General features: G+C 43.3%; 2 protein-coding genes across 7 annotated transcripts; one reads left to right on the top strand and one right to left on the bottom strand.

Moving 5' to 3' along the window:
* The first annotated feature begins 1,707 nt into the window (after positions 1-1,707).
* Positions 1,708-14,444, top strand: COQ10B (coenzyme Q10B). 5 transcript variants are annotated; one of them, XM_075093873.1, is made up of 7 exons: positions 1,708-1,781; positions 2,615-2,805; positions 3,820-3,959; positions 6,013-6,159; positions 7,637-7,829; positions 10,375-10,476; positions 13,488-14,444. In XM_075093873.1, the coding sequence occupies exons 4-7, from the start codon at positions 6,038-6,040 to the stop codon at positions 13,653-13,655; spliced, it is 585 nt and encodes a 194-aa protein (XP_074949974.1). In that variant the 5' UTR covers positions 1,708-1,781; positions 2,615-2,805; positions 3,820-3,959; positions 6,013-6,037; the 3' UTR covers positions 13,656-14,444. The 5 variants fall into 5 exon arrangements, with proteins under 5 accessions (XP_074949974.1, XP_074949975.1, XP_074949973.1 ...); XM_075093874.1 differs by lacking the exon at positions 3,820-3,959; XM_075093872.1 differs by lacking the exons at positions 1,708-1,781; positions 2,615-2,805; positions 3,820-3,959 and adding exons at positions 1,977-2,187; positions 3,463-3,565.
* A 1,322-nt stretch (positions 14,445-15,766) lies between these two features.
* Positions 15,767-25,892, bottom strand: HSPD1 (heat shock protein family D (Hsp60) member 1). 2 transcript variants are annotated; one of them, XM_075093864.1, is made up of 12 exons: positions 25,598-25,892; positions 24,727-24,902; positions 21,602-21,854; positions 20,964-21,046; positions 20,168-20,263; positions 19,759-19,852; positions 19,181-19,349; positions 18,762-18,861; positions 17,587-17,832; positions 17,231-17,405; positions 16,455-16,633; positions 15,767-16,363 (listed from the first exon to the last, which is right to left on the bottom strand). In XM_075093864.1, the coding sequence occupies exons 1-12, from the start codon at positions 25,767-25,769 to the stop codon at positions 16,211-16,213; spliced, it is 1,896 nt and encodes a 631-aa protein (XP_074949965.1). In that variant the 5' UTR covers positions 25,770-25,892; the 3' UTR covers positions 15,767-16,210. The 2 variants fall into 2 exon arrangements, with proteins under 2 accessions (XP_074949965.1, XP_074949966.1); XM_075093865.1 differs by having other exon boundaries at positions 25,602-25,692.
* Positions 25,893-25,925: the final 33 nt, after the last annotated feature.

The raw sequence follows: 25,925 nt of genomic DNA, 5'->3' as shown, positions 1-25,925 counted from the left end.
TGTGCTTCTCAACACTTGATCCTTCAGTTATTCTAAATGCTAAAAGACATGAAACTCGCAAAAAGGCAGTTCCTGATCCACAGAAGCAAGGTGGTACAACAGATACAGAAAACACTCCCATAGCAAACACAGATGCCAGCAACTAAAAGCAGCTCTAATTGAAGTGGCAAAACATGCAGATGAGATTAGTAATAAGGATTTGGGCTTTTTTGCACTTCTGGCTTTGCTGTTTTTCTTCTACATTGGAGAACATGGGTTTTTACATGTTTTTGTTTTTCACCAAGTTCAATATGAAAAACATGCTACAGGACAGTCTATCTGAAAAACACCATACCCTGATATGATAAAGGAAGAGTTATCCAAATTGGTCATGTTCTTGTTTAATAATGAGTGGTGTTGCTAATGGCAAGGCCAATAAGATAATTATAAGGAGGACTTTTCTGAAGAGGTTGTATATTCAGACTTATGGAGTTTGAACTGTTATTTTCTCCAGAAATCTTCTCCCTTTCCATACTTTAACTAAAACAGTTTAATTCACATTGCACATAAATTCTAGTTTCACTTAATTGAGTGGGAATGGGTTCAACAGATAGAATTGTAGAATCATTAAGGTTGGACAAGACCTCAAAGATCAAGTCCAACCATCAACCCAACACTACCATGTCTCCTAAACTATGCCCTGAAGTGCCATGTCTACATGTTTTTTGGACACCTCCAGGGATGGTGACTCCACCACCTCTCTGGGCAGCCTGTTCCAATGCCTGACCACTTTTTCAGTAAAGAAATTTTTCTGAATATCCAATCTAAACCACCCCTGATGCAGCTTGAGGCTATTTCCTCTCATTCTATCGCTAGTGACCTGGGAAAAGAGACCAACACCCACCTCACTACAACCTCCTTTCAGGTAGTTGCAGAGAGCAATGTCTCCCCTCAGCCTCCTCTTCTCTGGGCTAAACAACCCCAATTCCCTCAGCCGCTCCTCATAAGACTTGTTCTCCAGACCCCTCACCAGCTTTGCTGCCCTTCCCTGGGCACACTCCAGCAACTCAGTGCCCTTTGTTGACAATGTACCAGAGCTGTTTTTCTAGTGTGATACAGCCCAGACACATTTTCAAGTTAAGAATGTGTAAATACTATGAAGTATAAGTATTGTGTCTCAGTTCAGGATTCCCAGACAAAAGCTGAATAGTCCAACAGGTACAAAAAAACCCCACTATTTTATGGAAATAGGTTTTGCAGACTTACTTTTAAACAATTTCTGTGTAATGTGTTATTACATATAACATGAAATGTACAATGAGAGAAATTATATTTAAATAGCAGCCTTTTACAGGACAGTTGTAAAACACACTTTTGTTGAAGGAAGCTGTAATTCAAAGGTGAGTTATGAGAAAGCATAAGCAACAATACGAGTTTTTTGTTTCAATCGGTCGTAAAATGATGCTCTGTGCCTATAGCCAGGTCTACGGAGGTAGTGGTAGGTTTGAACGAGTCGATCGCCCAAACCCTCCACCTGCAGCGAGCAGAGGCAGGCTAAGCACCGGGCCGCCACGCCTCCGCGTCAGCCGTCCTCCGTAGAGGGGAGGGGAGGGAGGGTCAGCGGACGCCCCTCACGGTGCGGCGCGGGAAGGCCCGGCCGCCGCTCGGCCGGGCACCGGAGGGGACCTCCTCGGCTACCCCCGCGGTGGGGGGCGGGGGAAGGGCGCGGAACGGAGGAGGGAAGGGAGAGAGGCCTGTCACGGGTGGCGAGGGAAGGAATGGGCCTGGCCGCCCTTCAGCCGGTACAGGCCCACGAGGCGCTGCGGGGGGGTGGGGGGGGAACAAGGGACAGGCACCCCGCGCGCACAAGCCCAATTATAGCCAGGCGCGGGGCTCGCTCCCCGCCGGGCCAATCAGGCGCCGGGCCCCTCCCCCATCCCCCCCCCCGCGCGAGCCCGCGCTGTCCCGTGACGGCGCGCGCCCCCGCTGACCCCCGCGCGGCGATAGGCAGTTGGGGCGAGCCGCGGGGGTGCGGCTCACTGGCGGTGGCCGTTAGGCAGCGCCCGGGGACGGGTGGGGCAGCCGGCGAGGAGCGGGGCCCGAGATGGCGCGGAGCGGCCGCGCGCTGGGCAGGGTGTTAGCCGGGGGGCTGCCCGCTGCCGGACTGCCCGCCCCCGCTCCCCCACCGCCGCGCCCTGCTGCTGCCAGGTACGGGGGGTAAGGCGGGGTGAGCGCGGGGGTAACGGCCGTGGGCCTCGCCACGGGCCCCGCTGCGCCTCCTCCCGCCGCCGTGGCGGGTGCCGTGCCGTGGCCCCGCCGCCGAGCGGTCCCGCTGTAGCCCCGGAGCACCGCGGTCTGGGCCTGGGGGTGGGGCGGGGCCCCAGAGGAGTGCGGTCCCTCAGTACGCTCTAGAGTGAGCGCTCCTGGACGCCCTACCGCCGGCGGGAGCGAGGCCCCGGAGAGACCGGCGGGTTTGTGGAAGGGAGAGTGAAGGTGTACCCGGGCCCCCTCCCGCGGGGGCGGCTAGAGGTGCCCTCAGCCTGGGTGGCTATTGGCTTCCTTTAGCGCAGCCAGTGCCCGGGGAAGAACAAACGATTTTCACCTTATAAACTTGCCTCTTCTTTGCTTGTGCCAGCCACGTAACTTTGAGCAATCCATAAAAAGCAGTGAAAAACTGAGTAAAACGCCCAAATGTTTTCCACTTCGGATAATGCAACAAGTTTCTGTATCCCCTAATCGCATGTAAGGCTGGCTGGAACAGCTTGAAAAACAAAACATGCTTTGGGAGAAGAGCTGATCTTGTAACTAGAAGAAAAAAACAAGCAGGTGAGAGAGGGTGTAACTTGAAAATCTTGAAAAAGGAGGAAAAAAGGTTCACCTGTTACTACTATTATGGCAGTGCTGCTGTGTGTCTTTGTTAAATGCAAAGTCTTAACTGCTGTCCTCAGTGAGACTGAAAAACTGGAATAGAGATTTGTTCATGATGTAAAATTTCAGTCAGTCTTTTGACAAAATTATCGCTGTACAGCTTTATAATATGTCATTTTACTTGGACGATATTTCTTACCATATATCCTTTGGGTTTTAGTCTTTAGGATGTGTTTGCAATAGTTCAGTCCTGGTAAACAAAATTGCTATTTTTAAAATAATATATTAGAGTCCTGAACTGAGGGCAAAATTGACTACTGGGTAGGGTGTGCGGTATAAGGAAACTCATTAAGTAACTGGTTGCAACTGAAGTTTGAAAATGTTTCTAGTGTAAGCTGCGAGAATCTTGGCAGCTGGTTTTAAGCAAGTGCAAGCTGAATCTAAAACGGCGCTGCATTATTTGTAGTGTTGAAGCTGAGCTTACAGCCTTTTCACGTTTTGCGGTTGTCATCGGTGTACCTTCCGTACCTGTTGTCAGCTGAGCGGACTTCTTACTGTGTTGAGTAGCAGAATTCAAGGACTCTGGTGGTAAATTAGTCTCTTGTGCTTATTCAGATTGAGATGCTAATGAGGACGCTTGTCGGCAACTGTCATGTTTGGGGATGTGAACAACTGTTGACAAAGAATTTGGATGAGATCAACCCGTGTCTCACAGGCTGTAAGATGGCCATCAGATATCGCGAACCTTGTGGAAGTAACAGTTGGGATAACAGTAGACACAATTGCCCTGGCATGCTCTTACTGATAATTTCAGGCTTTATAGTCACGAGTTTGAGATCTTTTCTTTTTTTCCCGGCCCCCAAAATATGTTACTCTTTCAGCTTAGAAAATTTTGTAGCTATTAAAAATAGTCAACTGAATCTAGATCACTTATGTATGTATACCACACACCAGTAAATGCTTCCTTTCCAGGTCACGGAGGTCAGGTGATACAGTGATCAGTGCCCAGATGTTTAGAGAGAAAGCAGCGAGTGGCAGGAATTGTAAGATGCCAGTAAGAGCAGTATGACTGGATACAGCTGTATTACCGACAGAGGATAAATACAGAGGCGGTGGGTGTGTCTGAATTCTAGTATGGACTTGGCTTTTCTTTTGTGGCCTTGATCAGGTTCACAGAAACATGCATGATAGTCCACTGAAATCTGTGCTTTTGCGCTTTCTTGAGGAGGTATGGTTTCCAGAACTGGGTCGCAGCCCAGCACATTCTCATAGCATCTGTTTTTTTTCAGATAAAATCCTGAGAGATATGAATTCCCACCATGTTTGTTAGTATTATAACATCTCTTAACCTTGCCTTCCTTGAACGGCAATATAATTGTGAAAAGGACATTGTCTTACAGTAGCTAAAGGATTATTTGTAGAGGTCGTTCTTCAGCCTTGTAGCTGAAACAAGTCTAGATAAAACTGCACAAAACAATATACTAGCATAGCGTTACAGTAAAAAAAAAAAAAACAAAAAAAAACCTGGCAAGTAGTTTGTACTGTGTACTCTATGTAGCCCCGGATGGAGAAAGTAATTTAAATTAGCTCTCCAGGATGAGGTCTGGTCCAAACATTTGAACAATTTCTATGAATCTGGTTGATGCAGCTACAATGTTACTGGCACCCTTGCAGCATTTCTGCCGAAGCAATGCTTTTCCCTAACAGTCTTGTCCAGTCTGTGTGGAAAAAACCTCAGATTATGTCCCTGTCCCATGAGATACAGTTGGAAACATTTGCAGAGCTTGTTGTCTAAAGACTTTTAAAGTTGACCTGTTCATTCTTAATTTTGACACCATGCTTCTGTACCGTCTTAAGTAATTCCTTTTTCGACTGCAGTGATTATGATCTGTGTTGTCAGTCATCTTGCTTCATATCAGTTATTGCTTTTTTTAAAAAAGTCTGTATGGATTGTTTCTAATCAGCTGCTGCTGATGGTTATTTTCCTCTAAACTCAATACCAATTTACTTGCCCGTCTCCCAATACAGTGACCATATAAGCTAATGTGGTTACTTGTGGGTTATTACTGTGTTTCTTTAGAATTCAAAGTTCTGTTGATTTTTAAAGAACATGTTAATTGTAATTCTTTAAAATTGGTAACTGTAATTTGCTAGACTACTTTGGTGGTTAGTAAAAAATGCATCTATCTGTTTATTGTGTTTAAAAAAAAAAACCAACCCTCCAAAACAACCGTACTAACCACCAGACAAGCCTAATGCTAATTGGGGAAGGTTGGTTCCATTTTTGACTATGTGAATCCGGAAGTACAGTCCTGATTGTTAAATTAGAGAAAGGACAGTAAAAGAGCTAGGTTGCTCTTTAGCTTATGTTTGTAGAACCACTGACAGCAAATAGTGGCGTTTTTAACTTCCTGGTGCCAAAAGTCAGAGCTTTTGAGGTAGCATTTTTTGTCTTAACTGACTTGATCTTGGCAAAATCAATAATTTAGCAGAACAGACATATTAATCACAATGAATATTTGTTAGATTTTAGTGTAGATGTTCACAAACAGAGAACACTGAGGTGCAATCTTAGAATTACTAGCATTTTTAAAGGTAACAAGTTTTATTTATGAAAATGCTGCGTCCAAGGTTTTGCATAGTATTTCCTGAAGGAAACTCTGAAAGCTGGGTAAACAATGCACTTTCTGAAAGGACTTTCAAAATGAAACTGTCCTTTGAAGAGGAGGATGGCAGCAGAGGGATTATAGCAGAGTTCAGCTCTGTATCTCCAAGTTGAAAACTTTTTTTGCGTATTATGAAAGGGTGAAGTATTGCAGACTATGTCTTGATTTTGCTACTAAGAAAGCCTGTTCTGCAAATTAAGTGCATATGAGGCTTGTATAAGAACTCGGGCTGCCATGAAGTGGATGTTTAATGAGGGCCTTTGTATTTTACTCTGCCAGTTACTTTTCTCGTGACTGAGGGCTATTTTTAGTTTCTCCTAAGGGGGTGGGGGAAAAGTCCCCCTTGGGTTTTGAACAGTTTGTGTACTGTTACGAGCCTTTGTTTTTTCCATCTGAATCTGACATTTTCTGGTATGTTATGCAACAGATTGTTTGTCTCACCTGAATGTGTTATTTGTTTTGCTGACACAAAACATCTAAAGCATTTTCACTGTTTCAGGCACTTGGCTTCTTGTGGTATTCTGATGACCAGAATTTCTCCATTGCAAGTACCTGTAATGAGCCATACCTTTTCAAGAACTTTCTTCAACATTGCTGCTCCACTAGTAAATAAAAGAAAAGAATATTCTGAAAGAAGAATTATAGGGTTTGTATAGAAGTGTGGAAAGAGACTTTATATGCTTCTTGATTTTGTGTTTGCTGTGATTTAATCTAAAATGCTACAAGTTCAAAGATTGAGCATCCATGAGGACAGATGCCCCTATGACTCTGCCCAGTTGGAGACTAGGAAGGAGTTTTGACTTTCAGAGTTTGTAGAAATCAGGCTTTTCCAGTCTGAAATTGAGTATAAAAAATGTAGGAACACAAAACCCTTGCCTCATAGAAAGAAATAGCAGAAATAACCTTTCTATTCCATGACAAAACAAAAACAACCCTGAAAGGGAAGAATAGACAATTAATTTCATCTGGTGAAATGGGATTAAACCAACAGGTGTGAAAACTCTGTCTGTTCCCTTCTGTCCCAAATATGTGCTAACATTTGTACTTACATTCTGTTGTACTTCTCACTTCTCAAGGTTTTTTTCTTTCTTTAAAAGAAGGACAATAATTAGTTGTGTGATGAAGGAACTTAGGCACATAGAGAAAGATTTTTGAAATCCTATTTGCCTTAAAGCTAGTGGGAAAATTCCAGTTAATTTAATGAGACTGGGATCTGCCCCTGGTCTCTGGTCCACAATAGAATGAACTATTTGTTTATTAGCATAACTTTTTTGACTATGCTTAACATTCATTTATGTAACCATTCTTCATCTGCAACAGATTTTGCATAGCTGCTTAAAAAGAGCCTTTGACCAATAGGACTCACTCTTGAGTACTGTTCAACATATGCTTCATTTTAAACACAGATGGAATTAAGTATGTGCTTCAATTCTTTTCTCAGTCAGAACTAAAAATTAAAAGCCATAGCTATGTAATCCTTTGCCACGTTACAGTAGAATCAACTAAAATGTTGCCATCATATTCTTTCATCTGATTTCAGTATCCTGCTTGAGCAGGGGGATTGGACCAGATGACCTCCTGAGGTCCCTTCCACCCTCCACCCTTCTCTGGTGTTTTTTCATTGCATGTATTTTTTTTAATTAAGCTTTTTTTATTTGGTCCAATATAAGGAAAGTAGTTTTCCTCTGTTTAAACCTTAGGAAATAAAGTACTTCAGTTTTGATATACCTCTTCTTGGTAGCCATGAAGCGTGGATTCTTTATGTGGAATGTCTAAGGTCTACCTAAATGAAGACACAGCTGTGCTGGAAAAACTATTTTTCCATTTGAAGTGTACGTGTATTTACCTGATAGTGCAGAAAGTTGCAGACACCAGGTTCGCTGTTCACTAACTTTACTGCTGGATGATGTGTGGTGTTTTGCATCTTTATGCAAAGACTTTTACCAGTTTATTAGTTTTTTTTTTTTCCTCTTTTTAATTTCCAAAAACAGTGGTAGGGTTTTCAGGTGACTGTATGTTCACCTTCCAAACTGTCTATGCCATTTAGACCATCTTTGAAACTTCTAAATACTGAATTTGAAGTTAAAATACCATGTAACTAATGTTCATATTTCTGATTCCAGGTATTCTATGCAGGAAATGTATGAAGTTGTTGCTGTTGTGGAGAATTACAAACTATTTGTTCCTTGGTGTAAAAAGTCAGATATATTATCGAAGCGCTCTGGCTACTGCAAAGCACAGCTAGAAATAGGATTCCCTCCTGTAGTAGAGAGGTATACATCGGTTATTACCCTGGTGAGACCACATTTAGTTAAGGTAACTTTTTTTTTTTCCTTAGCCATAACTTTCTGTAACTTCTGTTTGTTGAAATTCAAATAATTTGCTGGTGCTTCAAAACAAAATTGATGCTGGAAGTGCTAAGCATGGCTCAAAACTTGTGTTGCTTTTGGATAAAGACTCAGGTTAACTGGGCAGAATTTGAATGTGCTTTTAAACCTGCCAGATGGTGGGGGGTGGGGGAGGGAATTTCCTTTTGCTGGAGAAACTAACAGCCATTAATGAAGGTATACAATTTTTGTTTGGTTTTGTTACAACTTTGTCCAAGCCTCTCTAAATGCAAAATTAATACTGACTTAAAAGTTATCTTTGGCAACTGCAGCTTCTGATGCCTTAGCAAAATTGATATCCATCATTACTTTTCCTCTGACAATTTTAACAAGCTAATATGAGAAGTCTAAAACTTAAGTGTAGGATCTGCTGAAGTGCTTGTTATTCAGTGTATTTATGAGAAGATAGAAGAGTGGATTTAAAGTCCAGTTTCTAGAATTAATTTGTTCAAAAAAGAATCAGTTGTATTTTTCCTCCTTTCAGCTTTTGAAGAGCAATAATTAAAATAAAAATGTCAAAAGAGAAATTTTAAATGACCTCTGGATCTTCTAACTAGTTTGTCTTATATGTTCAAAGCCAATTTGTTTAGGAACAGCCCAGAACAGATTCCTTAGAGCAAAACTGCCTCCCTTCATGTGGCAATCTTGACTATTTTTTTGGAATAACTAGTGGAATCACAACAGTTGATTGCTGTTCAAGATAATTGTTTGGGTATCCTATCTCACTATTCTTTTCTAGGCTTCCTCTTAAGAGACACTGCTCAGGGCAGAAACTGGGTTTCTTAAGTACAGGGGAGACATGAATTGGAAAGGGAATAGGCAAAGTGCCTTTACTGATTCTGGAAAGGAAAAAAAACTTTCTCCCTTTATTAAGAAAGTTGAAGAGCTACAATGGAAAACCTGCATTTTACATGCTAGCTGCTTTCCCTTTCTACTCTTCACTGACAAGACTTGCTTCTTCCTTTCACATAGCTGTCAGATTGGCTTACCAACTCTTTTACGTCTAATTCACTTGAAAGAGGATTTCTTGTCCCAGAAAAGATCATGAAAGCAGTGAGGAGAACTATTTCTTTAGATTTCTTCCTCCTAGACTTATTAACATTTTCTCTGCTGGGATTATTTTTCTTAGAAGTTTATGTTATGTTCATATAACTGTGGAACTTTTCTAGAGAAGTGACTGTGTATTTGGACTACTTCACTGTCCTCAGAAATAACTGTGGGCAAAGGCATCTTCATTGGTGGTCTAGCGTAGCAGGTTACTGGTGGTGACAAAATGAGCACAGATTTGTTGCTTACAGCAGCAGTGCTTGAGCAATGGAAAAATCAGAATGGTAGCAGCAGCTCTTGCTGCAGAGAAAAGCACGTAGTGAGTTTGCTACTTATAAGGTTGGGAGCAAAGGGGACGTGCTGGCAGTTTTCCCATTCTTCCCACCCTTTCGGCAGCAGTAGGAAAAGCAAGCCCAGCTCTTCATGTCTAATCTTCCCTCTACTCGTCCCCTTCCTGTTGTAGAAGTAGCAAGACACTACATCTCATTCCTGGGCAGAAAAATGTAGGTGTATTTATGCTGCTGATTTGTCTTGGAGATGGCTTACCTTATCACTGAGCTTATCACAGAGCTGCTTGTGGTAACAGTAAGACCTGTAAAAAAGGAGTTAAAAAACAGTTACAGAAATTCTCTCTAGAAATTCCAAGACAACCTACATTATGTATTTGGATGATTTTGAAGTATGTCTCTTTCAATCTTTTTCTACTATAAATATAGCCACAGAAAATTAGCTGTACGTACTAAAAGCAAAATGAGTGAAAATAAGGACCTTATTGTCATGAAAGCTATGAAGCCAACAACTGCAAATAGTTTATTGTTTTAAAGCAGGACTGTATGCAAGCACCCCTGAAATGTTAGTTAAATACGGCTTGCTGGTAACTAAAAGCCGATGTAGAAGGGGATTATGAACTTGAGTGTATAGTCTCACTGACTTCATGGTAGCTCTTGACGACAATTGTATCTTGGTACAGATGTTTAGAGTTTGTCTTCAGTCAGGTTTGTTTTGATGCTAAGCATTCCTATAGCCCAAGACTACCAGCCTATATATCAGCATATAAAACATTCTGTATGTGTCATGAAAAATAAACCAAAACCAACAAAACCCAGCAAATATCCCTATCCTTTGCTTAAAACAGCGTTCAAATTCTGGTATATAGCATTAGCATTTTGGTGCTCTATGCATCACGCTAGAGATCTGTTTTATGACTCTCAACACAAAAACTTTGCCTTTCCTTTAAAAGGGATCCAATTACTTTGCTGTAAATGACACTGTGCAAATAGGATCTTATGCTGGCTGTACTCTAAGCATAATTTTAACTGTGCCGTGACCTTCAATGTCTAACAAAATGCAAATGCAAACTTGAGTACTACCGATTTGTCACATCTGTGAAGCCTGATCGTAACTTGACTTTTTAAACTTTCTTTTAGGCATCCTGCACAGATGGAAGACTATTTAATCACTTGGAAACAGTGTGGCGTTTCAGCCCAGGTATCCCTGGTTATCCAAGGACATGTACATTGGATTTTTCAGTAAGTAGTGTAATTAAGACTACCACATGCTTGGAACAGGGCATAGAAACAGTATCTTTAACTGTGGTTTTTGGTTTGTTTGTGTTTTTTTTTTTTTTTTTTAATGGCTGGTACTAATTTTCTTGAGGAAAACACATGCACAGAAAACAAGTTAGTTTTAGTTACTACTATCAAAAAAAATTTTGCAAACTTTACCGTACAGAAACCACTACAGTGTCCTTTAGAGTCAGCGATCTTCTGTGAGGTGTCTGCCTGTCATGAAACAGTCTGGGGATTGGTATCTCTCACCATACAATTCTAAACATGCTGAAGTTTTTAGGCAGTCAAATACAGAGGGACAAATACTAAACATAGGTTGTAGAGTAATTAAAGGAAATAACAGACTAAGTGCTCTATGTTCCAGAAAGTAGGTATTCTCCCATCTGTCCTGTTTGACCTGCACTTTGGTCAGTTTAATTTCCTGCTTTCCAATTTTAATCTTTCCTGTATTTTAAGTCTTACTCCTTCCTTAATAATACAGGTATAATAGATCTTTGCTGTCTTTCTACCCTATGACGGGATATGACTGCAGCTCAAGATTATTGCTCTTAAAATCCAGTATCTGATTTAGCCTATTACCCCTAGACAAGTTCTTTTCCACTCAAGTTATTGCTTTTCCATCTTATCTATTTAGTCTGTCATCACATTTTTTTCATACATTTTATAGTGTTAAGAATGGTGGTTGCACATAACTAAGCTGGGGTTCATAAAAGGCTACAGAAGTACACAGAAATGGTTTGATCCTGCTGCCATCTACTGGAATACTCTGCTTTAAAAAATATCTTCTGTAAATAGGAAAAAGAGCTTTCTGGAGTATTTGTAAACTAGCACGTTATCTCATTGGGTTAATAGCTTTCAACTTATTGCTGTAATGCACTTCATACAGTTCAACAGTAAATTTTTTTTTGAGTAGGCACTAAAATACATTTCTCACGGGATTTGCCAACAATGTTTGCTCGTGGTATTTGAATTTCTCCAGGCAAATAAGTGCCACTTCCTGCTACTGACCAGTACATAAGCTAGCTTTAACCCAAGCCATGCATCAGTTGGGAAAACTTGAATTAAGCAAGTGTTTAAACTCTATAATCTAAATACTGAGTTTGTGAGGAAAACGTCCCACCTACCCCCTTGCTCCCCCCATACCAAAGCCACCTTTTGACATTTCAAGACAAGAACTTCAGTTAAAGGGAGTGAAAGCTGGGCTCAAAATGGCCGTTGTCACTTTCTTGGGGAAATGGTATTGATATTTCTTACTGACTGACTCCATTTTGAGGTAGCAGAAGCAAAGAGAGCCAGCTGAGCAGGGGCTGCCTTGCAAGGGCAAGTCCTTAAGCACTCCAACCCTTGCAGGTCACTGACCTGCTGCGTTACTTGCCTCAGGGCCCCTGCAGATAGGGATGGTAAGCATTTCACACCAAACTCCTCAAAACATACTGTGTGATTACAAACACTTATGAGAGAAAACTTTGATTTCAGGAATGCTCGTTTGCTTTAGGAAATGTCATTTGTGTTTTGGGTTATTCTGGTTCCCACAGGCTACTGCATCACTGTGTTGCCAGCCTGATGCTAGGAGACATACACAGCAATGCAGGGAACTTTCTGAGTTTGGTTTCAGTTCTTAAACAATTCAGTATATAGATTGAAGCACAACACCATTTTTACCATCTGCAAACTTTGTAGATGTACACCATACCTTAAGTTTTTATACACTTCTGAACATGATGCAAAACTCATTAACCCCGCTCTGCAGAACTCCACATGCTCTGCATGCCAACTCCCAGGCTTTCAAAAGGCACGTTAATTTTACTGATGCTTGAGATCAAGCAAACATAAATGAAGCTACACCTGGCTTACAGGCCAAGTAGTTTAATTACTTCTGTGCTACTGTTTCGCAGTTAGTATGTGTTACACACGTGGCTTGAAAGAAGCTGCATTTTCTCAGTTTGGCATTTAATCTCAGTCCAAATGGCATGCTACAGCAGGAGTGATAAAATCACAGAAAAGCAACCGGTTTCTTTTCCTGAAAATCCTGTAATCATTTTGGGAAGCTGTGTTTTCCAAAACAACATGATTCCATAGCCTTAGGGAAATGTTATTCAGCTAGACCAAAGGCTGGCACAGCACAAAAGCATAACTGAAGGCTATTTACCCGAAGTGACCATTTCTTTTGAGGGTGGGGAAAGCAGACTCCTGTGCCCCGCCATAACTGTTAACTACTACAGTAGCTTCAGTTTAACTGTGAGATTCAGTAGCTGAAAGAAAATATAGCAGTTCAGTTCTGAGGGCTGTGGTAGGAGGCCTGCAGGCTTGGTACAGAGCACTCTGATGCTGACTGCCTGTGTCAGGACAGTGGAGCTTGGGAGCAGGAGGTGCTCAGGTAGGAGATGTGGCACACACAAGCAAAGTCGTAGCTTTAGTCAGCAAATTGCTCGTTTGAACATCCCATAACTAGAGCTACCAAGATGGAAAGACTGATGTAAAATGTTGGTATTTAATAGGTAACTATTTTGAGCTGCTTTTATATGCCTCTGGGGTTTGCTCCAGCCTACCTGTAAGTTTGCTCTCTTGCCATGTGGGATTTTCTCCAGATGACTCTTGTCCCTAAGTGAATTCTGCGTGCCGAGTAACTGAGTTATTGTTTGTCAGTAGTTTTTTCATTATTCTGAATCTTCTGTTCTGTGATGCATCATTTATTAAATACAGTAGGGTTAGTTTAGATACATGGAAGTGATTACTCAGAGTTGAACAAAATTATTCTTCTAATTGAAAAGCCTAGGGAGACAGTTCTCTGACCAAGGAGTGAGGCTTTTCTTCAGACACACACTCGCCATAGCTCAGTTGTGGCTGTTCTTTATACCACAGCTTACTTGCAGACTAACTGGAGATTCTTTATTAAAGTTGTCTATTTGTAGCAGCATTTTAACACAACAGTAGATACAGGAAAACCAACTCTTCCCTATTTTCTTAAACAGGTTTCTTTTGAATTTCGTTCACTTCTACACTCAAAACTTGCTACACTATTTTTTGATGAAGTGGTAAAGCAGATGGTAGCTGCCTTTGAAAGAAGAGCATCCAAACTCCACGGCCCAGAAACAAGCATACCTCGGGAGCTGATGTTTCATGAAGTTCATCACACGTAAAATGGAAAATTGTAACAACCTCCATTACAAACTTGTTTGTACACTTCATTTATGCAAGAGGTGCCATGCTCCTCCTTCGGGGCATCTATTTCCTATCTGAGCTTTGTGTGTGATTTTGTACTGTACAAAACACACCTGTTCTGCTGGACGTTATAGATAACGTGCAGGCTGCCATCAAGTGCAACTTCAGGGTTATCAGTAACTGACAATTGGCAGCTACTGTAACACAATGTATCTCAGGCTGCCGTTATTAAATTGCCAGACGGTTTGAGTAGTCACAGGGTAAGTTCTGCCTTATCAAAGCTTATGTGTTTTTTTTCAGCATTGTAACATATTAACTCAAGTTTAAGTTATTAGTAGTGTGAATGTAACTTAACAGCATTGGCCAGCTCTGGCCAAGTGAAGGGAAATGGACATTCTAGCTTTAGGGAGTATGGAACAGTGCGTCAGGCATGGCCTAGCAGGTGCTTTTAATCCAAATGAATGACAAGGGTGAGCTGGGGCCTCTGGCTGCTGTTGAGTTCTGACCAGCAGCTGCAATAAAAAAAACCAACACAGCCTGAACACTCTGGAGTTTTCAGAAATGAAACCTAAGGGGTGCAGGGAACACAAGGCATGCTGTAATTCGAGTGCAGCAGTTTCAGTGAGAGCCTGTGGTTCTGGGCTGCAGGCAGTGGGGGATGTGCAGTACTGCTGGCAGGCTGACCTTGCCTCCCTGCCCCCTCGCACTGCTGCGCCCTGCACTTCGGTTTGGGTGGATGCCTCTCATTTTGTGCACATGGGTCCCCATTCCAACACAAATTTAAACCAAGTAAATAAATGTTACCTCTTTGAGAACTAGGGCACAGATGCACGACATCCTGTACCGCAGTGCTGCCTGCCCTGCGAGGAGTGAACAAGATGTACACTAAGCAGAGGACATGTTGTCATTAAAAACATAACAGCACTGAACCTTAGGTCTTGGGGATCTCTTTCAGTACTGTGCTACTGTTTAATTATTAGTTCATTATGATGGTACCAGCCCTCTTGATAGAACTATTGAAAAAATTCAATTCCTTATGTTAATATTCTCTTTTCAGTCACTGAAGGAATGTAAGTAAGTAGGTTTGAACAGATTTTAAATCCTGTCCATACTCTGCCTTGCAGCACCTGTTTACCTTACTGAAATTAGGTAAAGGTGTTAGAGCTGGTCCTTCCTCCTAAGTGCCCACAATCCACAAGGTTACTACAGAATAGTGCATTAAATGACATAGGGAGATATGTTTGAGGCCAAAGACAGCCCCTGAAGCAGTTTCAGACCCTTTAGATGCTTTTCCAGAAAGAGGAACTAAGATTTCACACATCCCATGGACAAAGGGCAGTTCTTATGGAAGTCAGGAAGCTGCAGAAAGTGACAGCTGGAGTAAGAGCTGTTTTAGAGCACTGAGAAATTGTAAAATTATTTTGTTTGATGAGACAATTAGAGGAAAACACAAGTTCGGGAACACCATTGTTCTGAAGTCTGGAAAGCAGAAAAGCCTGTGCTTCAACAGTATGAGCTGTGTCAGGTCAGAGAATACAGTAGATGGTAAACAGAGCTGTCATTTTTAAGGGTAAAGAAGCATCTCATGCAAAATAACTCAAACTAAATCCTGGAGCCTGCTACCAGAAAACTGGAAGGCAGGTGTGGGGGGGTCTCAAGGCAGGAAGGGCACCACATACCACATGTAAGCAAGAGAAGCATTAACCCCCCACAACCCTTTCTGCTAAGGCCAACATACCTGTTTCACACCCTCAGGGCACTCTCCCACCCCAGTACTGGGAGAGGCACAGGGCCTGGTCCAGCACCTGAAACAAGCAGCATGGGCTGGGCAAAATAAAGTCAATGCACATACCTTATTTTCACAGTATCATTTAATATTTCAAAGAACTGCAGTGTCAGTTCAGCTCAGATATTTCTTACCAAAATTAAAGTCACTTGTACCTCTGAGAAACATTCTAGACAAAGGAATGTTTCATGGAGGGAAAGGGCCTGTGGTTTCCAAGTGTAATTTCTAGTCAATCTTAAAGCAGCAGGTTGGCACAGTTCTCCCGTGACCATGGCTTTGTGTGCAGATGAACAAGGTGATACATTTAATAACTTTTGAGCAGTTTTATTACATAAAGGTCACATAACTGTATATTTGCCTACTTTGTACACAACTGTCTAGTCTCACACACAGGGGCTTCCAAGTTCTTCCTAGTACTGGCAAGCACCAATAAATTCTGAAATAGATATCGAGTGCCTTAAGTTTAAATTGGGACCTTGGTAGATGGATCTTGCACCCAGTTATCAGGAATGTACAAATGTCTTTATTCAAAAAATACAAAATAAATTATCTGTAGGCATGGACAATGACTGTAAACAATTACACCTGTGTTAAATGAAATCCAGTAACTGATGGTTACAGTGATTCTTTTAAACACCACCCTCACTTCAGTCACTATCCACCCTCTCGCAGTGACAGCTCAAGTTTTTAGAGTCAGAACTGTCAGCCTTAAACAGCACAGCTCATGATGCATCCCTACCCCAGGAATTAGAACATGCCACCTCCCATCCCTCCACCCATCCCACCCATTCCTCCCATCGCTGCCTCCTTTTCTTCTTTTGGAATTTCAGTCACCACTGCTTCTGCTGTTGATAGGAGAGACGCGACGCCTGCAGCATCCATCAGAGCAGTTCTCACAACCTAAAAATAGTAAAGGAATAACTGAATACCTGCTGACTACCACATGAGCTGGGAGGAAGGAAAGCTGAGAATTAAGACTAGTTTAGGTTACCTTTGTTGGGTCTATGATTCCTTTTTCTACCATATTTACAAAGTCCCCAAGCATTGCATCATAGCCAACTTCTGATGGACTCTGCAGGATTTTTTCAACTATTAGGGATCCTTCAACACCTGCATTCTTTGCAATAGTCATTGCTGGGATTTTCAGCGTTCTCTTTATTATTTCAATGCCTGTAACAAAAAAGGGATGTTCAGATTATGTATTACGTACGTTGCTGCTATTGCAGAGGCACCCGTTCCTGTGCTGGAGATCAGTGCAAAGAGAGAGGATCCTCTGAGCAAGAACAAAAGCTATTTTTATCTGTTCCATGGAAAAAAGTTCTCTGCTGCTTGCCCTTCACCAATTACATGACATCACTGCAGGATATTCACACACGTTTTAGTTTTACTTCTGCAAAAGGTAGCAAGGAGCATTATTGTTGTACGACAGCACAAACACCTCTTCCATCTGATTTGCCACACAATCTCTTGGGCATTCTTAGATTTTTATGTCCGTCTGCAACGGGTGGAACAGTCAACTCAGCTCTCCTTCAGCGGTTTGCAATTCTTTGCAGCGGCTACCGCTGCTTCGTTGTTCTTGGTTCTTTCACATCCAAGTTAGGGACATAGTGAAAGCTCCTTCCTGCTGTGAAGCAGGGGTACGAGGTTCTAAAGATAAAGCAACTGAACACTCGCTGAAGGTAACCTGTGTTTGACCTTGTAAAGCCTCAGGACAGAAGAAAGTCTATTCTTAACACTTACACACATACGTTCAAGTAATTTACTTACCAATTTTCTGATCTTCATTGGCTGGAACTAAAGCATCTAATGCTGGAATGCAGCGAAGCAATGCACAGCCACCGCCTGGGACGATGCCTTCCTCTACGGCAGCACGGGTCGCATTGAGGGCATCAGTAACTCTGTCTTTCTTCTCATTCACTTCAACATCACTGGTGCCACCCACCTACAAGCAAGCAGCAAGCCACAGTCAAGGTCCATGCCCAGAGCCCGAGGCGTGGCCCTGCAATAAGCCAAATTCCTTATCCAAATCAACTGCTAAGATTATGAGATAACCACATAGCAGGAACTTAGATTAGCAACAAAGGACCAATACCGCCCCTTGCCTAAGAAGTTTAACTTCTCACCTTCAATACTGCTACTCCATCAGAGAGTTTGGCCAACCGCTCATTCAGTTTCTCTTTTTCATAGTCACTTGTGGTAACTTCTAGCTGTTCAATAATTTCTTGAATACGTTTTTCAATTTGAGCCTTTTCGCCTTTCCCCTTTAGAAGCATGGTGTCATCTTTTGTCACAATGACCTCTCCAACTTTACCAAAGTCATGAGGCTGGATATCTTCCACATTTAGGGTCAGACCCTCTTCTCCGAACACCTGAAACAAGTTACGTGAAATGTTGGAATTCACAGCTCCTCCATATACACATTTACACATACAGTGGGCTGACAGTGCAAAATACCCACACTAGTGCAGCTCAGTTGAAAAAGACTTTTTGCTTCTCCTCACAGAGCCCGGGCACGCAGCTACCTCACAAACTGGCCCTCAGCAGTAGAGCGCTGCTGACTTCTTGTTCATGACTGACTGATGTAGCTCCCTGACTCAAAGCGCCTGGAAAGCGGAGCTGTCCTACAGACTCCTCCCCATATCTCAAGAGGTTATGAATACGGCCACTAAACGGACTGGAGAGTACAGTTCACTGGTTTTGTTACTCTCTGCTCCAGGTAGCTTAAATATGAAGTTTTATTTCGAGAACCACCTTTGGATCCCAGTGTCATGCTATGGTTGTGAAGTGTGTAAAAAAAGCAGCATAAAGGGACGCTAATCAGCACATCAACTATTTGAGAAGTTGATTAGAACAGAAAATTACCCAGTCTATTCCAAATTTATAAGAACTGTATTTGCCGTACCTGAGTCCAGGGAATTATGGGGTGGTTTTATAAGGCAACAAGAAGACTTTGCTATTTCTAATAAATTCCCTTGATATTCCTTCTTCCCCGTAACAACCTAACTGCTGCAAGGAAACGGTATGTAACTTCAGTCAGTCAGAAGGACATATTAGTGATGGCTGCTCAGGGCTGTGTTACTCAGCAATGACCAATATCCGCATTTAAAAAAAAGATGAAGATTCAAACATTAGAGTTACTGCTACATTTTTGAAAGAGCAGTACACAGCCTGCAACACAGCAGATACAAGCCATGGACCTAAAAATGTAATTAATTTATATTAATAAATATGATAAATTATAATTAAATACCATTAGCATTTCTTAGCGGAAGAAGCCAATTAAAGCATCATTACTTACAGCACCGCCAGTAGCGATTGCCATATCCTTCAACTGGTTTTTCCTGTTGTCACCAAAACCTGGTGCTTTTACAGCAACAACCTGAAGACCAACCTTCAGTCTAAACAGAAGAATTCAGAGAGCAAAATTCCACATGTGTCCAGAGAACAAGTCTAATTACTAAAAACAACTACTGCAGTACAACTTTAACAATCAACAAACAAGACGACCTTCATGAACTGGGCTGGTTTTGCTCATAAAGGTAGTTTGGAAACAACTGAAATTCTATGCACAGAAGTTGCTGTTCTTTGGTACCGACAAGAGAACAGACAACAGTACTACACTGTCGCAAATTCAAATACACGCTTTTGTGTGCATTCCTTTAAAAGGATAAAAGAAAAGAGCAGTATTTGTCTGAAAGTATGGATTTTAAGCCTCACCTGTTCAAGACTAGAGTGCTGAGGGCTTCTCCATCAACATCCTCAGCAATAATGACCAAAGGTTTGCGGTGAGCATTGGCAATTTCAAGAGCTGGAACTATGGACTGTACACTAGAAATTTTCTTTTCGCTGATTAAAACGTAAGCGTCCTGGAACTCACATTTCTGCCCTGCAGAAACAACATGCGTTATCTGAACAATCTGATTATAAAAACCTATCAAGTGTTCTCTTAAACTTAAGGAGCTACTTTGGAGCAAATGTTGCACATTTCAGCAGCATTAAAGAAGAAAGACACAAATTGTTTCCTCTAAGACTCCACTTCCAGTTCTATGTTGTTCTGGAGCATTGCAGGGCCAGCTTGATGTTAACATGGACATTGTCCACACTTTGCAGAGAAAAACACCCCCACAGACTACAAGTTCTTACCAAGAGTTAGAACTTTCTGACAGGGAAGGACCCCACTGTCCTATTGCTGTTGTACCTAGTACATATCACAGACTGGGAAGCCTTTGTAACGGGTACCGTTGTTTCTAACTTACAAGAGCCATGGGAAGGTATTTGACATGTTATTAACTCACCTTTAGTTGTATTAATAAAATATGGAGAGATGTAGCCTCTATCAAATTTCATACCCTCAATGATTTCCAATTCATCGTTTAGAGTTTTTCCATCCTGTTTGGATGCAAGAAAGTCCACATTAAAGATCCTTATTTATTACCAATAGTACAAGTGTATTTTTAGCAAACTAGATACAACAGAATGAAAGGCTCTGTACCACACTTCAGTTTTATGTGCTTCCCCCTCTAAAATAAAAGCATTAGAAGAGGGAACAGCAATCAAATCCCAATCTAACAGAGCTATGGAGGGAGGAATTATGAGGGATACTGTATGCGAGCTGCAGCGGCTCCACACATGCCACAAAAGCCAGCCCTAACTGGAAAAGGGACAGCCACTTTGCACTTAGTCTGTACGCTGGCCAGCTCTTACCTTGACAGTGATTACACCCTTTCGTCCAACTTTTTTCATTGCATCAGAGATTATATTGCCAATTTCCTGATCCCCGTTTGCTGAAATCGTGGCAACCTGAAACAGTAAACCATTTAATCTCACTTAACAATACAAGTGATTTGTTTCCTCACTAAAATCAGAATAGCCGCTTTCAATTCTCACATGTCCTGACAGGACAGGGCAGCTGACTGCAGCACACCCGCACCAAGATGCAAGAACTCCGTTAGGAGGGCTAACGCCTCGGGGGCGGCTCAAGCATGGGGCCAGATCTGTGCACTGGGCTCAGGCAACATGCACAGGCCACCTCCACCTGCGGCCATGGGGAGAAGTACACCACGAAGGCCAACACACCTGTGCCCGCGACCCAGCGGGGCACCCACCCCAAACTGGGCCTCCCCCAGCAGATCCACAACACTCCCAGGAGAGTTTGCCATCACACCCCACCCACAAACACACCTTTGCTCTCATCAATGTTTCCCGAGTACCCAAATCTAAGTTTTAAGACCACATTTTGGAATGAAACTTGAAGACAAGAAAAACTACCTACTTCTGAACTAACTTCTAGCAGTGTAGTTGGAGGCAGAATACACAAAATTTTAAATAACTCAGGAAAATGAAAGTACTACCATAAAGATCATTCAATGACTCATACTCTGAATCTTGATACATAAAGAACTCAGGTGTCACACACACACAACCTAGCTCCATTAAACCTGATTTCACAAATCTTTTTCGGAAGTACGGCTGTGTAAAGTTGGTTTAGTTTTTGTTTCACCTGTGCAATTTCTTCTGGAGTTGTAACAGGTTTAGACAGCTTCTTCAGTTCAGCTATGATAGCATCGACTGCAAGCATCACCCCTGAAGACAAACGGAATGCTTGTGAGTGGACAAGGTATACAGCACAGGAAAAAGAGCCCCAAACAAATCACAAACAGGTTAAGTTTCAAACCAAAATCCACAACACAAAGATGCATCAAGTCTGTACGTTCAAAGCCAAGTGACTGGCAATTCTAGTTCCATACTGTCACTTGTATATCCAGTGATAATTATTTTTTGAATCGGTGCAACACACTTTCCGTCATGATTGACATTTATGGCAAATTTATTTATGTGGCACCAGTAAATTTATATACTTACAGGAATTAAATGCAGAAATGGCTTTAAATGGGGTTTACCTATGACAAATTAAACAAGTTAACTGCACATAAAATAGTAAAACTATTAGAAAAATGAAGAGTTGTTCAGAATAAGTAACGAAACAGACACAAGTGGTTCTCTACACATCACTCTTCATATAAAGCTTGATGTGGCTCTTCAAAAAGAGGGCAACTTATTCAGGAAGCCAGTCAGATTTGGGATATGAAGAGTTAAGAGACGGTGATTAAACACTAAAAAGAAAGGAAAAAAATTTACCCCTCCTGATTTCTACTGGATTAGCTCCTTTGCTGATCTTCTCAAAGCCTTCCTTGGCAATAGCACGCGCAAGTACCGTTGCAGTAGTGGTACCATCTCCTGCTTCCTCATTTGTATTGTTGGCAACGTCTTGAACTAACCTGGCTCCAATATTTTTGTATTTGTCTCTTAAGTCAATTGCCTTTGCTACCGTCACACCGTCTTTTGTCACTTTAGGACTTCCCCAGCTTTGTTCAATAATAACTGTTCTTCCCTAGGGCAAAAAAGAACAAATATTAAATCAAAGCCGCATAATCCACAGCACGTTACTTTACCAATTCAACTGAAGATGAAGATCCTTTCAAACAGCCACAGCTGAACAGAAACATCACCTTGCACAGAGATGTCAGCTGGGGCTTGCTCCAAGCACGCACATTACCAAAGGTCTGCAAAACTGGAAAAGTGGCTAAAAGGTTTTATACTTTCACAGAACGGGGCTTCATTCCCCAGCCATAATGCTTAATACCACAGACTCAGAAGTCTGCAACCGAAATAAGACTAACCAGAAAGAGGAAGATAATTGAAGAGTTGCCCTTAACACTGATATTTCCCCCTAAAATTAAAATATAGCAATATAATGAACTAAATTTGCAAAATTTCCATTCAATCACAAGAAAAAGTCTATGCAATTGAAAAACAGTAATACAAAGCTCAATTTGTTGCACATTCGAGGCGGGGGGGAAGCAACTCACAACCTTTATTAGTGATCAGCAAAGAGCGCTGAGAATACTTAACAAATTTGCATTAACATGTTGCAATGATTTCTCAGATGATGTAAGTTAACAGGTCTTTCTTCTCTTAGCCCGCAGTTGCATTCAACTAAAAAGCTGGACTATCCTATGGACTGTCCAGGAAGCACAGGGCAAATGCACCTGCACAAGAGGATTGCTTGCTCCCAGACAAATTCAATAGCTTCAATAGCTGTCCCAGTCAATCATGTTCCAGTTTGAGCTGGAGGCAGCAGAAATGCAAGGAGATGCCTCTGGTCCACTGCTGCCCCAGAGCTCTTCAGCTATCCTGGCAGCTGGAGCTGCTGGGAGAGGGGAAGGAAGGGCAATTGCCCCACCTTGCTGCTGTGGCTCCCGGCTGACACTGCACAAGTCCCCTCATGCTCAGCCACCCTGTCAGACCCAGCTCAGAGCTGACCACGCTGGCTCCTGCCGAGACACTGCCATAGCTGATGGCAGGCCAGCGCAGCTTCAGATCCCGTGCCAAGCAGCTAGCTAAGAAGCCCCTGCCAGTGTGCTAGCTATGGCGCACCCCGCTCCTCGCCTGCACAGAGCCTGCTCACACCTGCCCCAGTGACTAAACTAACTCGCATTCCTGCCACGCATGAGGCTATGCCGCTTCTGGAGTACAGCTGCCCTTAGAAGCTGCTAAAGAACCGTTAGGCTTCAGCTACTAATGTTGGACTTGTGAAAGAGTTTACGATATTCTGACTCAGTGCTATAAAACAATTATGCCAAAATAATGCATAATCTGAGACTTCTTACTGCTATTTCGTTTGACCTGCACCTCTCCTAAATCTAAAAAGTGGTTCAAGAGTAAGAAAACTCTCTCTGGAACATCCTGCTACTGGTAAATTCTTCACGTAGTCTCTCCTTGTTTTGCTTAATTTTATCCTCTATTTTGACATGGTCGTATTCCAAACGTTTGTTTGGGAGCTATGAGGAGAGTGGCACAACAAAATCTACTTGTAGCCCATCACATAAAGCGCGTTGAGTGTAAATCCTTTTATCTGTGTTTCTGAAAACAGGAATGCCACCAGAAAATACACATGCACTTGAAACCGTCCCACATATCAAGAATCCCAGCACTCACATAAACTACTTCTGACAAAATAATCAACGTGTTGGCAGGAATATGAAAAGATTGCGTGAGGCTACAAACCACGGTTCTTTAAATACAGCACAGTGCCAAAGGAAAGTTTCCTCACCAGAGTGGTATTTTTTAAAAATGCTGAAAGTTGAATCCGGCATTACAGTACAACCCCTAAATCTCTACAAATACGTGGAGAAGAGCAGATAGAGTGAGAACACTGGAACAAAACCCCCACAAGGTTACAGTGAGTTGCATCAGGAACTGCCCTTTAACCAGTTCATTAAGCTATGCTTAAGCATTCACAAAGTAACCTGATCCAAAAAACCAAGAGTTAAATTAACAAACTACACTTAAACTTTGTTCCTTTACTGAAAGCAGCCACAGCTTGCTGACATCACTGTTCCTTAACCTTCACCTGAGCAGCTTATGGCACTTTTGCCGTTGAATAAAGCTAAGAGAGCACCAAAAATGTACAAGAAATATATGAATTAATTTTAGAGAGGCCACACAGCCTTGAGAAGAACTACCATGCGTATGCTGCCGTTACATGGAACGGACATTCCTATGAGCCCAAAGAAAATCGGTGCCTCTTCCTTAAAAAGGAATCTCATTTCAAGCCTTACTGCACATTGCATGACTATGCAGAATAGAGTAGTTGGTTTTTCAAAAGACCTAGAACTTACAGGGATCCGCACGCTACGTTCTGTCCTAAGCAGCATAAACAAATGCCACCACCATGGAATTTCACTTAAGCTGATAACATTTATCAGTCAACTGAAAACTTAACATTACACTTTCAACATTACCTTCACCTTGTTAATACTAAACGGTAAAGTGATACCAAACCATAATTTGTTAAAAAAAAATAATTAAAAAGATCACATGCTAATTAACCCACCTTATGATCTATATAGTCTCATCACCTACTGCATTGTTACAGACTATCTACTGAGCCATGGTAACCTAATTATGCACAGCCCTATAACCTTCAACCCGTTTAAACAAGTACGCTGCACCTCTCGCAGCGACCCAACTCATTTCACTTTGCTACGACAAAAAGCACACGCTCTACCGTCGCGGCTCACGTGACAATGAGAACATGGCTGCTTGCGGCAGTCTGTCCGTGCCCCTGCATCGTGGCGTTCCCCATCTGCAGATGGCAATCACGCACCTCTACCGAGGAAAAACCAACCACTGTTTTCTACGACAGTGGTTTCAACCGGGTCAAAGCGTTAACATAGAACAAACACGAAGTATTCCGTTACCTTTGGCCCCATGGTGACAGCTACAGCATCTGCCAGAAGATCCACTCCTTGAAGCATAAGAGCTCTCGCATCTGCTCCGAACTTCACATCTTTCGCATACGCTCGCGTCAGGTGCGGGGCGAGCGCTCTGGACACCGGCCTTGCCTGACGGAGTACTGTAGGTAAACGGAGCATGTCTAAAAGATTAAAACAAATCCAGAGCAAAAAATAAGCGCCGTGGTTTTGTACAGCTACTTCTAGAATAAAAGGGAGTAAAAATGATTCGGGGAGTAAAGCAAGCGGCCATCAAACTTTTAGTTTTCCGGCTAGCTGAAATGGAGGCAGGCAAGCAGCGGGGCGGGGGAGCCCGGGTGGGACGGAGGCTGCGGCAGCTCCGGGCTCCCCCCACCGGGCCGCCTCCGGCAGCGGGGCGGGAGGCCGCGGCGGCCCCACCAAGCGCCCGCGGCGCCCTTCCCCGGGCGGCTCCACCACGGGGACTAAGGGCCGCGGCCACAGCCGCGCGACGCAGAGTGCCGGGAGGGTCCCGGGGTCCCACCGAGCCCCCAGGGCGGGCGGGACGGACGGGCGAATAATAGGGCCGCGCGTCCCCTTCCCCTGGGGCTGCCGCGCCAAGGTCAAGAGCCGCCGGCCCGGCCCCGCCGCTCCAGCATCGGCCCCGCTAGTGGGGGCCCCGCTCCGGCCCACGGCGGGCTCGTGGCCGCCTCCTCCTCCCCCCACCCAACGGGCCGGGCCGTTAGCTGCGCGGGCAGCCGCCCGCTAGACGGTAACGGCAACCACCGCCGCCGCCGCCCCCACCACCACCACCACAGGGGGTGAAACGATTGGGGGGCAGTGCCCCTCGCCGGACCGGTGGCAGTGGGCCGGCGCTCACCTACGGCAGCGCGAGGGTAGCGGCAGGCGCCTCCGCCGTCCGGAACGGGAGCTGAGCGGGCTGATCTGGCGCCGTGAGCGGGAAGGCGCTGGGCACTCACCACCCCTGCCCCGCCCCCCGCCGGCCGCTGGCCCATGTGCGGCTCCGCGCCGCCCGGCCCGGGAACCAGCATAACCGCCGCGCAGGCCGACAGCCCCCCCCGCAGGGCTAGGGCACCCGCCGCGCTGCGCACATGCGCAGAACGCTCCGGCGAGAAACACTCAGGTTCCGGGGCCCGTCAATTCCAGAACCTTCTGGAACGCTCATGCTCGGCGAAGGTCAAAGTTGA

Source organism: Phalacrocorax aristotelis, chromosome 5 (genome assembly GCF_949628215.1).
Source record: "Phalacrocorax aristotelis chromosome 5, bGulAri2.1, whole genome shotgun sequence".
In the NCBI taxonomy this organism is placed as follows: domain Eukaryota; kingdom Metazoa; phylum Chordata; class Aves; order Suliformes; family Phalacrocoracidae; genus Phalacrocorax; species Phalacrocorax aristotelis.
This window is presented reverse-complemented; position numbering and strand designations above follow the sequence as displayed.

Excerpts from the sequence above, each read along its gene's own strand:
- HSPD1 (XM_075093864.1), bottom strand. The coding sequence starts at position 25,769 with ATGCTGGTTCCCGGGCCGGGCGGCGCGGAGCCGCACATGGGCCAGCGG. Across the intron at positions 19,853-20,167 it reads AGGGTGTAATCACTGTCAAG|GATGGAAAAACTCTAAACGA; the intron begins GTAAGAGCTGGC and ends GCATCCAAACAG. Across the intron at positions 16,364-16,454 it reads GAATCATAGACCCAACAAAG|GTTGTGAGAACTGCTCTGAT; the intron begins GTAACCTAAACT and ends TACTATTTTTAG.
- COQ10B (XM_075093870.1), top strand. The coding sequence starts at position 2,084 with ATGGCGCGGAGCGGCCGCGCGCTGGGCAGGGTGTTAGCCGGGGGGCTG. Across the intron at positions 2,188-6,012 it reads CCGCGCCCTGCTGCTGCCAG|GCACTTGGCTTCTTGTGGTA; the intron begins GTACGGGGGGTA and ends TCACTGTTTCAG. Across the intron at positions 7,830-10,374 it reads TGAGACCACATTTAGTTAAG|GCATCCTGCACAGATGGAAG; the intron begins GTAACTTTTTTT and ends ACTTTCTTTTAG.